Source organism: Mytilus galloprovincialis, chromosome 5 (genome assembly GCF_965363235.1).
Source record: "Mytilus galloprovincialis chromosome 5, xbMytGall1.hap1.1, whole genome shotgun sequence".
NCBI lineage: Eukaryota > Metazoa > Mollusca > Bivalvia > Mytilida > Mytilidae > Mytilus > Mytilus galloprovincialis.
The window spans coordinates 24,380,737-24,396,298 of NC_134842.1; the positions used below are offsets into that span (position 1 = coordinate 24,380,737).

The 15,562-nt window shown below is 32.7% G+C and overlaps 1 protein-coding gene across 1 annotated transcript; it reads right to left on the bottom strand.

Moving 5' to 3' along the window:
* Positions 1–1,021: 1,021 nt before the first annotated feature.
* On the bottom strand, positions 1,022–13,616 carry LOC143075452 (TLC domain-containing protein 3A-like). The gene is made up of 4 exons (XM_076250858.1): positions 13,606–13,616; positions 6,411–6,615; positions 5,651–5,746; positions 1,022–3,495 (listed from the first exon to the last, which is right to left on the bottom strand). Exons 1-4 carry the CDS (start codon positions 13,614–13,616, stop codon positions 3,208–3,210), a joined length of 600 nt encoding a protein of 199 aa, XP_076106973.1. The 3' UTR covers positions 1,022–3,207.
* Positions 13,617–15,562: the final 1,946 nt, after the last annotated feature.

Here is a 15,562-nt window from a genome sequence, read left to right on the forward strand (position 1 = left end):
TGGACTAATGAAAGCTTCTGATAATAAAAATGTTATTAGTTCACTACTGACAAAGTCAATGGGAATTTAGGACTACTTCTGTCTCTATCAATCAGTCGTAAATCAGTTTTATTAATTTTTTTTCTTCATGCTTCAAGATATTGATTTGATTTTAGGTCTGTTGTTTTATCATGACAAGTTACGGATCAAGTTCAAATTTTGTTCCAGTCAGATGATTTTGTGCAGAGTTATGGTCCTTGCAAAACTCTCAGAATGCTGGTTTATCATAAATTCATGACTTGATATGATTTTTGGTGTGTTGTTTTATCATGACAAGTTACGGATCAAGTTCAAATTGCTCTGGTCTGATGATTTTGTGCATAGTTATGGTCCTTGCAAAACTCTCAAAATGCTTGTTTATTACTGTTGGATTAAAAGCTTGGCACATGGTCTAGATATCTGTCTGTTACTGAAGACTGAATGGTGTCCTCGAGTTGTATTTTTTTTTTTTATATACGACCGCAAAAAAATTTGTGTTCGTATCTTGGTATCAAGTCGTCATCGTCGTCCGAAGACACTTACTTTCCAGACAATAACTTTATTTATCGTTTAGTTGCTCTTATTGAAATATATACCTCAGATGTCATGTCATTGTTGATGTGGTTCATAAGTGTTTATCGTTTCTCAATTTTTGTATAGATTTTAGACCCATAGGTGTCCTGTTTAAATGGTTTTACACTAGTCATTTCTGTGGCTCTTTATTGTTTGCTGTTTGGTAAGACCATTGTTTGACATGTTATGGTATACTTTTATAAATTGTGTCTTGGATGGAGAGTTGTTTCATTGGCACTCATACCACATCTTCTTATATCTATCAACATCTTTCTTTAATTTTATCACTGTTTTGTTCTCCACCATACCATAGCCAAATGTGTGCAAAATTTTAACAGAAGGTGTCAAGCTAAAAAATATCCCAGTAAGATAATTAAACATCAGAAAAACATTGCAACAATTTTTCTACTTGACAAAAAAGCAACTAGAATTATCAATGAAGTTTTATTAAAATAGTTATAAAAATATAAAATTTAATAATGCAAAACAACAGGAAAAATGAACAATTGCACAATTAGTGATTATAAGGCAACAAAATACAATAAATATAAATTAAAATTTATCAAAATAACAATAACTATCAATTATCTAAATATAAGAACACAATCACATTACATGTATTGGTGGAAGTGTAAAAGTCAACAAAGAACAATCAACTATGTTAACATTTATTGCAAGTGAACTTTGGGCTGTAATATTAAGGATCACCATTTTTATTTTCCTGAAAAAAATAACTCAATCAGATGTGTAAGGCCAAACTTTTAATCCTATTTTTGAATACTAATTCCTCTAAAAAATCTAAACCAAATTTTAAACTTATAAGGTAGTGGACATATCAAGTACACCTGAATTATATTGTCCACTTAATGATGTTTGATTTTGCATTTTTCATGAAAAGGTGTTTGAAAAATCATAAACTTTTTAATTTTTGAAGTCCAAAAGGAGTTCAAAGATATGGAATTTTTACTACAATGTTTAACAGATACAAAAGTTCTACATTTAAAACGCAAATTCAAATATGTAAATGGAAATTCTTTATCTTACAAATATTGGAATTATTTAGTATTACAACAAAAATGAACACAAAATAAAAATAGATAAAAATGTCAATAAAATCTCGTTATGAGGACAACATTTCAGATCACTGACGCTAAAAAAAATTCAAATCTCCAGTTGTGACTAGACAACACTATCACAGGTCTGTATTAGATCATTTAACCATAAATTCATTGGACCAATTCAGATGTGAAAGTATTAAATATTTACAGAACATGCTTTTTTTCTAAAATATTATAAAATGTTTTGGTCATCAGACTTTTTTTCATGCTACTATTGTGTAAAATGGTTAGATTTTGTATAGATAATGCATGGAAAATTCCATTTTGTGGTATAAAAAGAAAACTATGCGAGAAGATAGCTCTTATAACATGCTTTCAGATAAAAAAAAAAAAAAGGAGAAAAAATGGGATCTCTCAACTTGTTTTCTTGCTATTTATAAAAGTTGGTATATATTCACAACACTTTCTATTATAATAATTACTTTATCTGAGTTATCTCCCCTTATGTGGCAAAGTTGGAAAAAAATAATCAATCAAAAATACAGCCATATATATGATAAAACACATAATTTTCTGTTTTAACATGACTATTCTTACACATGAATTACATACTGCTCTCAAAATTTGCACATTTCATTAAAGATCTAAACCATTTGTTATCTGCTACTTCAAAATCCAAGGTGAAAGAAGACACCTCAACCAAAAATGCATTCATCTGAGTAGATTTTGTAATCCATTGTATAACAAATATGGTTTAGTTTGAACATATTTAATGGTTTAAAATGACAAATGGATCAGACACAAGTTTTACAACTTAGAAACGTCTTCTTCAAAACAACAAGCCATAAACACATTAATAAATAAACACATCAAATATTTCATACTAACAAATAATTTAAGCATAAAGACATGAAAACAAAAGGAAACTTGTAGAAGCGAATTAATTAATTATCCCATATGGTGCTATAATGTTTTAGAAAATTGTGCTATTTTGAATTGCATAGTATTATTTGAAAATACTGGCAATATTGTTAGTATACTGTGTAATTGTGGGACATTAAATTTTCAATAAGAAAACAAGTAAAAAGGTAAATTTTGAATCACAGATGGGCATCATGTTTAATCATACATTGGAATCTAGAATCATCATTAAATAATCCAAAATAATTCTGTCAGTTTTTACAATGTTATTTTTTTCTCTCAGTTATCCTTTATATAGATATTATATATGTGTATTGTTTTTTTTTTCGTATTAGAAATCATTCATAACACTGTAAAACCCAATTAAATTATATATCTTTACAATAAGATTAACTCCAGGGGTTGAAGTCATAAAACTTTGCTCAGTGCTCAGAGCACAAAAATCATGCTCAAAACATGAACATGATGAAATCCAACATTTTGATTGGTAGATTTTGGAGTACGAGTACAAAAAACTGACTCAAAAGTTTTATGCCTTCAGTATCTAGTAACAAGATAAATACATGCTAGAAAAAATAATAATACAGATAGGGTAAATAAATAACAATAATTTATAACAAAACTATAGCCCTGAGATTTATTCTGTCGAAGACTTTTTTGATATTCTTGTGATATACATCTTGTAAAATACTCTGACAGCTCCTTTAACCATAATAGCTAACCAATACACTTGTAATACTAGAATTATAAGACAGCCTACATTACACTTTATAGGTATGTTCCATGGGACCTCCCAGAAGGATATATTGGCATGTATACTATACTTCCAGTAGAGATATGGAAACACTGTTACTCTGGTAACGGCAAATGTAACTATCATTAATAATCCTGATATCACATATAATGCTGTATCCTTCATGTTCAGCTGGAAATAAATATAACCAATATAATTAAAATTTCTGTCTGCAAATATAAATTGCAACAAAGTCCATCCATCAGTAAAAAAATGAAAAATGATAAATATATATTTTCAATTATTTTGCTTATTCTCACTTTGTGAATGTCATTCAGTTTCTGGTAAGAGTTGTCTTGTAAACAATCATACCAAAGCCTCTTATATTTATACTGTATGAAGAACTGGAAACTTTATTTTCTTCACTTGTTTTTTAAATTTCAGGTAGTCATGTGTACATCATCCCCATGTTTATTTTTTTGGTTTTAAAAAAGAATGCACATGCTAAAATGTGTCATCTTCTTTACTAATCATTGATAGTCCTAAATATAAAGCTTTACTACTGTACTACAACTGTCACATAAACTTAACATGATCCAAAAAAATGAGGTCAAGATCATATAAACTTAACAAGAAATTCATGTACATCTTACAATCATTCTTTTCAATAAATATAGTTGACCTATTGCTTATAATTTCTAAGAAACAGACTTAATCAAGAAAACTAAATAATGACCAATGAACCATGAAAATTAGGTTAAGGTCAGAGGAACCATGCAAGGCAAACATATACAGCTTACAACCATTCCATACAATTTATAACAAATATAGGTGACCTATTACTGACCTATTGCTTATAGTTTCAGAAAAAAACAGACAAACCACAAAAACTTAACACTGAGCAATGAACCTTGAAAATCAGGTCAAGGTCAAATAAAAGGTGTGAGACTGACGTGTACATTTTACATCATAAAATATTTCTATCCACTAAATATAGTTGAACTATTGCATATAGCATCAGAAAAAAAGACCAAACTCAAAAACTTAACTTTGACCACTAAACCATGAAAATGAGGTCAAGGTCAGATGACTTCTGCCCACTAGACAAGTACACCTAACAATCATTCCATACATCAGATATAGTAGACCTTTTGCAAACAGTACAAGAAAAACAGACCAAAACACAAAACCTTAACTATAACCACTGAACCTTGAAAATGAGGTCAAGGACAGATAACACCTGCCATTTGGACATGTTCACCTTACAGTCCTTCTATACACCTAATATACTAGACCTATTGCTTATAGTTTCTGAGATATGGACTTGACCACCAAAACTTAACCTTGTTCACTGATCCATGAAATGAGATAGAGGTCAAAAGAAAAGTGTCTGAGGGGCATGAGAACCTTACTCATAATAAGAGAGAAATTAACAATACAAAAATGCTTAACTTTTTTTTCAAGTAGTCACTGAACCATTAAAATGAGGTCAAGGACTTTGGACATAAGACAGACGGAAACTTCGTAACATAATGCACCTATACAAAGTATGAAAGCATCTAAATTTTCCACCTTCTAAAATACAAAGCTTTTAAGAATTTGGCTAACGCTGCCGCTGCCAGATCACTATCCCTATGTTGAGCTTTCTGCTCGACAATAAACAAACAGAACTGACTCACCTCTTCCTGTTTGTATTCTAGTATAACAATAACCCTTTTGAAAATATTTTCAAGGACAGAGTTTACCTGGGTTCACCTAGTACAGATTTATTTAAAAATGGTCCCTATGATAGTTTTACTCTGACATTAAATTGCTATTGTACAAGCCAATAGATACAAATCATCATATCTAAACCTTAAAATAAATCTATGATAGAAACAAAGGGCCCACTTACTATAAATAGTCTATTCAAAGCGCTTATATTGAAGGATAAAGCTTGCTTTCAATTTTAAATTTTTGTGAATTTTTAATAAAATATACAGTTGTGAATTTCCTAGGCAAGTTAAAAATTTTAGTTGGAGTTATCTTCCTTAGTTCATGATTCTACATTTGTAGTTGAACACATTTATGCATCATGCATTACTTATGTAGTTTTTATATAACAAAGTAAAACTGTTTTCTTGACAATGTAAAAATTCAAATTCAAATTTATACATAGCATATAGGAACTTAAATATCTAAGTATACCAAATCATAAAAAAATTGCATGACATTGATTTGTAAGATGTTAAAAATGATCACTTCACTGCTAATTTTTGTTAGAACTACCAAAATGAAAAATATAGATATCAAGTCAGTACAAAACGGGTTTTGATTGCATTTCAATTTTCAAAAATGAAAACTTTACCTCTGCAAGTGCTCCTCTGAATACTATAAATGGAATGGCTAACTCTATCTGATAAAATATACCAACAAAAAAATCTCCGTAACCTTTTCTCAAGAGCTGAAATTGATAATTAGATATTTAAGGTGTACTATAATGTGATATTGTATAAAAAGAATTCATGTCCAAACGAAAGCCCTTCTTGATTTTGTTTTTTATGTCATGAATGGAGAAATTTTAAGTCATGTGTTTCAATAATGATAATTGCTGCGTGCCCGAAAAATACCAAGTCAATAATGAAAATCATCAAATTTTTAATGATCATAACTTAAACAATTTGTTTTCCTGAATTTAGGGTAAGGTCCAAAGATTGGTTCCAAATATATTGTTCATACCAGAAAGAATGCAGAAGGTGAATTTCATGTTTTTTAATTTTAAATATTTTTGTATCTTTATGTTCAATGTTAAACAGTCAATTATTCAATGCTTGGCCAACAATTATTGTTAATTATAAATAATACATTTACAGGTAATTGAAAATGAAAGTTGTAATTCCTTAACCAGAATTATCATCATTTGGCTATAGTAAAGGTCCTATATGTGGTTTTACCAGCTCCTCAGCATTTGTATAAGGTTTAGGTTTTCATTTCCATTTCCCTCAAAACATTAATTGTTGAAACATGCATGTATATTGCAAAACAGTTGGCACAATTGACGGTATTTAAATTATCCTGAAATACACACATGAATATGATACTAAAGTAATAATTACGATTAATCATACAATTATAGCTGGATAAAAGATAATTGGTAGGACTATGTGATGTATCATCATGGCTTTGTTTCTTCTTAAGAAATGCTGAATTCCAAACAACAAAGGCTTCTTTTGAATTTCTTTATATTGGTGGTAATGAACCTCGTACATAGCTACAACATCATATACAAAGTATGGCAGGGCAAAGACAGCATAACTGTTGGTCAACCAGTGTCTAAAACAAACAAAATACATCATATACAAAGTATGGCAGGGCAAAGACAGCATAACTGTTGGTCAACCAGTGTCTAAAACAAACAAAATACATCATATACAAAGTATGGCAGGGCAAAGACAGCATAACTGTTGGTCAACCAGTGTCTAAAACAAACAAATTACATCATATACAAAGTATGGCAGGGCAAAGACAGCATAACTGTTGGTCAACCAGTGTCTAAAACAAACAAAATACATCATATACAAAGTATGGCAGGGCAAAGACAGCATAACTGTTGGTCAACCAGTGTCTAAAACAAACAAATTACATCATATACAAAGTATGGCAGGGCAAAGACAGCATAACTGTTGGTCAACCAGTGTCTAAAACAAACAAAATACATCATATACAAAGTATGGCAGGGCAAAGACAGCATAACTGTTGGTCAACCAGTGTCTAAAACAAACAAATTACATCATATACAAAGTATGGCAGGGCAAAGACAGCATAACTGTTGGTCAACCAGTGTCTAAAACAAACAAATTACATCATATACAAAGTATGGCAGGGCAAAGACAGCATAACTGTTGGTCAACCAGTGTCTAAAACAAACAAAATACATCATATACAAAGTATGGCAGGGCAAAGACAGCATAACTGTTGGTCAACCAGTGTCTAAAACAAACAAATTACATCATATACAAAGTATGGCAGGGCAAAGACAGCATAACTGTTGGTCAACCAGTGTCTAAAACAAACAAATTACATCATATACAAAGTATGGCAGGGCAAAGACAGCATAACTGTTGGTCAACCAGTGTCTAAAACAAACAAATTACATCATATACAAAGTATGGCAGGGCAAAGACAGCATAACTGTTAGTCAACCAGTGTCTAAAACAAACAAATTACATGATATACAAAGTATGGCAGGGCAAAGACAGCATAACTGTTGGTCAACCAGTGTCTAAAACAAACAAATTACATCATATACAAAGTATGGCAGGGCAAAGACAGCATAACTGTTGGTCAACCAGTGTCTAAAACAAACAAATTACATCATATACAAAGTATGGCAGGGCAAAGACAGCATAACTGTTAGTCAACCAGTGTCTAAAACAAACAAATTACATGATATACAAAGTATGGCAGGGCAAAGACAGCATAACTGTTGGTCAACCAGTGTCTAAAACAAACAAAATACATCATATACAAAGTATGGCAGGGCAAAGACAGCATAACTGTTGGTCAACCAGTGTCTAAAACAAACAAAATACATCATATACAAAGTATGGCAGGGCAAAGACAGCATAACTGTTAGTCAACCAGTGTCTAAAACAAACAAAATACATCATATACAAAGTATGGCAGGGCAAAGACAGCATAACTGTTGGTCAACCAGTGTCTAAAACAAACAAAATACATCATATACAAAGTATGGCAGGGCAAAGACAGCATAACTGTTGGTCAACCAGTGTCTAAAACAAACAAATTACATCATATACAAAGTATGGCAGGGCAAAGACAGCATAACTGTTGGTCAACCAGTGTCTAAAACAAACAAATTACATCATATACAAAGTATGGCAGGGCAAAGACAGCATAACTGTTGGTCAACCAGTGTCTAAAACAAACAAATTACATCATATACAAAGTATGGCAGGGCAAAGACAGCATAACTGTTGGTCAACCAGTGTCTAAAACAAACAAATTACATCATATACAAAGTATGGCAGGGCAAAGACAGCATAACTGTTGGTCAACCAGTGTCTAAAACAAACAAATTACATCATATACAAAGTATGGCAGGGCAAAGACAGCATAACTGTTGGTCAACCAGTGTCTAAAACAAACAAATTACATCATATACAAAGTATGGCAGGGCAAAGACAGCATAACTGTTGGTCAACCAGTGTCTAAAACAAACAAATTACATCATATACAAAGTATGGCAGGGCAAAGACAGCATAACTGTTGGTCAACCAGTGTCTAAAACAAACAAATTACATCATATACAAAGTATGGCAGGGCAAAGACAGCATAACTGTTGGTCAACCAGTGTCTAAAACAAACAAATTACATCATATACAAAGTATGGCAGGGCAAAGACAGCATAACTGTTGGTCAACCAGTGTCTAAAACAAACAAATTACATCATATACAAAGTATGGCAGGGCAAAGACAGCATAACTGTTGGTCAACCAGTGTCTAAAACAAACAAAATACATGATATACAAAGTATGGCAGGGCAAAGACAGCATAACTGTTGGTCAACCAGTGTCTAAAACAAACAAATTACATCATATACAAAGTATGGCAGGGCAAAGACAGCATAACTGTTGGTCAACCAGTGTCTAAAACAAACAAAATACATCATATACAAAGTATGGCAGGGCAAAGACAGCATAACTGTTAGTCAACCAGTGTCTAAAACAAACAAAATACATCATATACAAAGTATGGCAGGGCAAAGACAGCATAACTGTTAGTCAACCAGTGTCTAAAACAAACAAAATACATCATATACAAAGTATGGCAGGGCAAAGACAGCATAACTGTTGGTCAACCAGTGTCTAAAACAAACAAATTACATCATATACAAAGTATGGCAGGGCAAAGACAGCATAACTGTTAGTCAACCAGTGTCTAAAACAAACAAATTACATCATATACAAAGTATGGCAGGGCAAAGACAGCATAACTGTTGGTCAACCAGTGTCTAAAACAAACAAATTACATCATATACAAAGTATGGCAGGGCAAAGACAGCATAACTGTTGGTCAACCAGTGTCTAAAACAAACAAATTACATCATATACAAAGTATGGCAGGGCAAAGACAGCATAACTGTTAGTCAACCAGTGTCTAAAACAAACAAATTACATGATATACAAAGTATGGCAGGGCAAAGACAGCATAACTGTTGGTCAACCAGTGTCTAAAACAAACAAAATACATCATATACAAAGTATGGCAGGGCAAAGACAGCATAACTGTTAGTCAACCAGTGTCTAAAACAAACAAATTACATCATATACAAAGTATGGCAGGGCAAAGACAGCATAACTGTTGGTCAACCAGTGTCTAAAACAAACAAATTACATCATATACAAAGTATGGCAGGGCAAAGACAGCATAACTGTTGGTCAACCAGTGTCTAAAACAAACAAATTACATCATATACAAAGTATGGCAGGGCAAAGACAGCATAACTGTTGGTCAACCAGTGTCTAAAACAAACAAAATACATCATATACAAAGTATGGCAGGGCAAAGACAGCATAACTGTTGGTCAACCAGTGTCTAAAACAAACAAATTACATCATATACAAAGTATGGCAGGGCAAAGACAGCATAACTGTTGGTCAACCAGTGTCTAAAACAAACAAATTACATCATATACAAAGTATGGCAGGGCAAAGACAGCATAACTGTTGGTCAACCAGTGTCTAAAACAAACAAATTACATCATATACAAAGTATGGCAGGGCAAAGACAGCATAACTGTTGGTCAACCAGTGTCTAAAACAAACAAATTACATCATATACAAAGTATGGCAGGGCAAAGACAGCATAACTGTTGGTCAACCAGTGTCTAAAACAAACAAAATACATCATATACAAAGTATGGCAGGGCAAAGACAGCATAACTGTTGGTCAACCAGTGTCTAAAACAAACAAATTACATCATATACAAAGTATGGCAGGGCAAAGACAGCATAACTGTTGGTCAACCAGTGTCTAAAACAAACAAAATACATCATATACAAAGTATGGCAGGGCAAAGACAGCATAACTGTTGGTCAACCAGTGTCTAAAACAAACAAAATACATCATATACAAAGTATGGCAGGGCAAAGACAGCATAACTGTTGGTCAACCAGTGTCTAAAACAAACAAAATACATCATATACAAAGTATGGCAGGGTAAAGACAGCATAACTGTTGGTCAACCAGTGTCTAAAACAAACAAATTACATCATATACAAAGTATGGCAGGGCAAAGACAGCATAACTGTTGGTCAACCAGTGTCTAAAACAAACAAAATACATCATATACAAAGTATGGCAGGGCAAAGACAGCATAACTGTTGGTCAACCAGTGTCTAAAACAAACAAATTACATCATATACAAAGTATGGCAGGGCAAAGACAGCATAACTGTTGGTCAACCAGTGTCTAAAACAAACAAAATACATCATATACAAAGTATGGCAGGGCAAAGACAGCATAACTGTTGGTCAACCAGTGTCTAAAACAAACAAATTACATCATATACAAAGTATGGCAGGGCAAAGACAGCATAACTGTTGGTCAACCAGTGTCTAAAACAAACAAAATACATCATATACAAAGTATGGCAGGGCAAAGACAGCATAACTGTTGGTCAACCAGTGTCTAAAACAAACAAATTACATCATATACAAAGTATGGCAGGGCAAAGACAGCATAACTGTTGGTCAACCAGTGTCTAAAACAAACAAATTACATCATATACAAAGTATGGCAGGGCAAAGACAGCATAACTGTTGGTCAACCAGTGTCTAAAACAAACAAAATACATCATATACAAAGTATGGCAGGGCAAAGACAGCATAACTGTTGGTCAACCAGTGTCTAAAACAAACAAAATACATCATATACAAAGTATGGCAGGGCAAAGACAGCATAACTGTTGGTCAACCAGTGTCTAAAACAAACAAATTACATCATATACAAAGTATGGCAGGGCAAAGACAGCATAACTGTTGATCAACCAGTGTCTAAAACAAACAAAATACATCATATACAAAGTATGGCAGGGCAAAGACAGCATAACTGTTGGTCAACCAGTGTCTAAAACAAACAAATTACATCATATACAAAGTATGGCAGGGCAAAGACAGCATAACTGTTGGTCAACCAGTGTCTAAAACAAACAAATTACATCATATACAAAGTATGGCAGGGCAAAGACAGCATAACTGTTAGTCAACCAGTGTCTAAAACAAACAAATTACATCATATACAAAGTATGGCAGGGCAAAGACAGCATAACTGTTGGTCAACCAGTGTCTAAAACAAACAAAATACATCATATACAAAGTATGGCAGGGCAAAGACAGCATAACTGTTAGTCAACCAGTGTCTAAAACAAACAAAATACATCATATACAAAGTATGGCAGGGCAAAGACAGCATAACTGTTGGTCAACCAGTGTCTAAAACAAACAAATTACATCATATACAAAGTATGGCAGGGCAAAGACAGCATAACTGTTGGTCAACCAGTGTCTAAAACAAACAAATTACATCATATACAAAGTATGGCAGGGCAAAGACAGCATAACTGTTGGTCAACCAGTGTCTAAAACAAACAAAATACATCATATACAAAGTATGGCAGGGCAAAGACAGCATAACTGTTGGTCAACCAGTGTCTAAAACAAACAAAATACATCATATACAAAGTATGGCAGGGCAAAGACAGCATAACTGTTGGTCAACCAGTGTCTAAAACAAACAAAATACATCATATACAAAGTATGGCAGGGCAAAGACAGCATAACTGTTGGTCAACCAGTGTCTAAAACAAACAAAATACATCATATACAAAGTATGGCAGGGCAAAGACAGCATAACTGTTAGTCAACCAGTGTCTAAAACAAACAAATTACATCATATACAAAGTATGGCAGGGCAAAGACAGCATAACTGTTGGTCAACCAGTGTCTAAAACAAACAAATTACATCATATACAAAGTATGGCAGGGCAAAGACAGCATAACTGTTGGTCAACCAGTGTCTAAAACAAACAAATTACATCATATACAAAGTATGGCAGGGCAAAGACAGCATAACTGTTGGTCAACCAGTGTCTAAAACAAACAAAATATTTACACAGTACCAATATTGATGAACATCTGAAGATAAAATACATAAATCAGTTGATGAAATAACGTCAGATTCTTAGTATGTTGAGCTGACAGCATTGTAACTGTTGACCTGTCTGTATGACTTCTGTGGGTCTTTCTTTGTGTCATTTGGCTGATATCTAGTTTGCATGTACATATAATGTGGATTCATTATTATTTGTTGGATACTAATTCTTGTAGATTTCGTAAGTACATGTGTCAGAGCCATGAAATTAAATGTTCAACATATAACAAATTTTTTATAGGCTTGAATGCAAACTTCGGCAAAACTACGAAAATAAATATCCATGAATATGAACGTTTTCCTTAATCAATGAAAATTGGTACATTTTGTGTACCTTAAAAAATAAATGAATCCACAGTACCCCTTATTTTCATCTATTCACTTGTCAACCAACCATTATTGGGAATTGTAAAAGGTACAAAGTTAACCTATTACATAGACTTGATCCTGTTTACTCTTGATGATTTTGAGCACATGTCCTACATGTCCTAAAGATATCTTATGTTTATTTGTGTTGTCTGGTGGCCGTCTTATTAGCATATCCCACATCTCTGTTTAACTCAAATTCATATGTACAGGCAAAAAACATAACATCCAGCATTAGACTGATAAAGTTCTCATCACATCATTTTATCAAAATACTGCTTTTCTTTGATTTTATTGTAGAGGAGTACCGTTAGTATCTTTCTATTATACTATTGTTTCAGAAAAGGGAGAAGGTTTGGTACCCTTAAAACCTTTAATCCCTCCGCAAATGTTTGTACCTGTCCTACATGTATGTCAGAAATCTGATGTACAGTAGTTGTCGTCATACATGTTCTCGTTTTTATATAGATTAAATTTTGGTTTTCCTGTTTCAATGATTTTACACTAGCTATAGGAAATAAGTAATTTTGGGGGCCCTTTATAGCTTGCTGTTGGTGTGAGCCAGGGCTCCTTGTTGAAGGCCATAGCTTGACCTATAATAATAATGGTTTACTTTTATAAATTGTAACTTGGATAGAGAGTTGTCTCATTGACACTCATACCACATATTCCTACATGTGTATCTATGGTATAGGGCATAATAAATCATTTCATTATAAATACCTATCTGTCATTATGTTATGGTATAGAGAGTTGTCTCATTGACACTCATACCACATATTCCTATATCTATGGTATAGGGCATAATAAATCATTTCATTATAAATACCTATCTGTCATTATGTTTCCTTGGCATGCTGTGGCTATAATATTTCCAATTGTAAATGAAGCAATGGCTTGCAGACTGGACACAATTCTGTAATAAAAAAATATTAGTTACTGTAAATTCAGAAATTATTGCATGCATTAATTGTTGCAATTTGTCAGACTAATTTATGCAATTTTAATTATTGTGATATTGAAAAAATTCCTGTTTAATTCATTTACAAAAATTCAAAATGTGACTTTAAATTATTGCAATGATCATGATGATAACCCTGTTGCATTTTTTGCCATAATAAAAAAAAAACAATAATTTCTGAAAGTTAGAGAACGGAAGGGAAAAATTCAGCATTTTTTCTTTTTGTAAAGGGGCATAACTCAAGAATGGTGAAAGTGATATATTACCAAGTTAAAATTTTATCTGTATATTGTGGTAATAAGCATTGTGTAGAATTTCATAACATTAATTGAGGCAAACTAAAGTTTGAAGAACAGAAATGAAAAATTCTGCAGTTTTCCATTTGAAAAGGGCACAACTTTAGAACAATAAAAGTGACAACCCCAAAATTCAAACTTGATCTGTATTTTTCATAATATATAGTTAAGGAAAACTAAATTTAGAAAACAGAAACAATTTCAGCGATTTTTCCATTTGTAAAGGGGCATAACTCTAGAATGGTTGAAGTAACGCCACCAACATTCGACCTTGATATGTGTTTTGTGGAAATAGGCATTGTGTATAAGTTTCATAACATTTGGTAGAGACAAACTAAAGTGAAAGAATGGAAACACAAATTTCTACAATTTTTCCAGTTGTAAAGGGACATAACTCTAGAATGGTGAAAGTCACATCACCAAAAGTCAAATTAGATCTGTATTTTGTGGTCATAAGCATTGTGTATAAGTTTCACAGCATTTTGGTTGAGGCAAACTAAAGTTAAGGTTCATGTGGACCCTTTGGCTAAAATGGCTGTATTTTCATCTAAAAATTTACTCTGAGTGCAGACAAAACCTGTGCATCTGGAAAATTTTTAAGGCATAGATAAATTAATTTCAAATATGTTTTATGTTTTAGAAAAATAAAAACATAATGGGATTTTGCAGTGCACTTTTTTTCATTCCTCCAGAAGATACCAAAATGAACTAAGTTGGGAAAGAGGTTTGAGATCTTCCCCACAGGTAATTATTGAAGTGAGCTGTTTTGTTTGACATGGACAATAGATGGACAATAGATACCTCACAATAATTGGTGATTTGAACTGTGTACCGGAGTGGACCATATCAAGCAAAACTCAACTGTTTGTTAATTTCATCATCTTCTGCAGGGGACGAAGAAAGTGCACTGCAAAATCCAGTTACGTTATGAATTTTCTGAATCATACAATGCATTTGAATTCTAGTTATCTAGGGTATGCTATGCCTTAAAACTTTTCCAGATGCACAGGTTTGTCTGTACTCAGAGTAAATTTTGAGGTGAAAATGCAGCCATTTTAGCCAATATAATGGGTCCATCCACATCATCGACCACATGAGAAAGTTTTAAGCAATAACCATATATTGTTTTTGAGACACGGCAGGACATGTGAAACCCCCAACCCTGTTTTTTTTTTACAAAAAACTAAATATCACTAAAATAAAATTTTGAATCAAAACCAAAAAGTATACAGATCTTTAGATTAAAATAACAAAGAAGTGTGTAAAGTTTTAAGCAATAATCATAAATTATTTTTGAGATACGGCGCGACATGTAAAAAAAACCTCCCCTGTTTAACAAAATACTCAATAACTCCAAAATAAAGTTTTGAATCATCACCAAAAAGTATACAGATCTTTAGATTAATATAACAAAGAGTTGTGT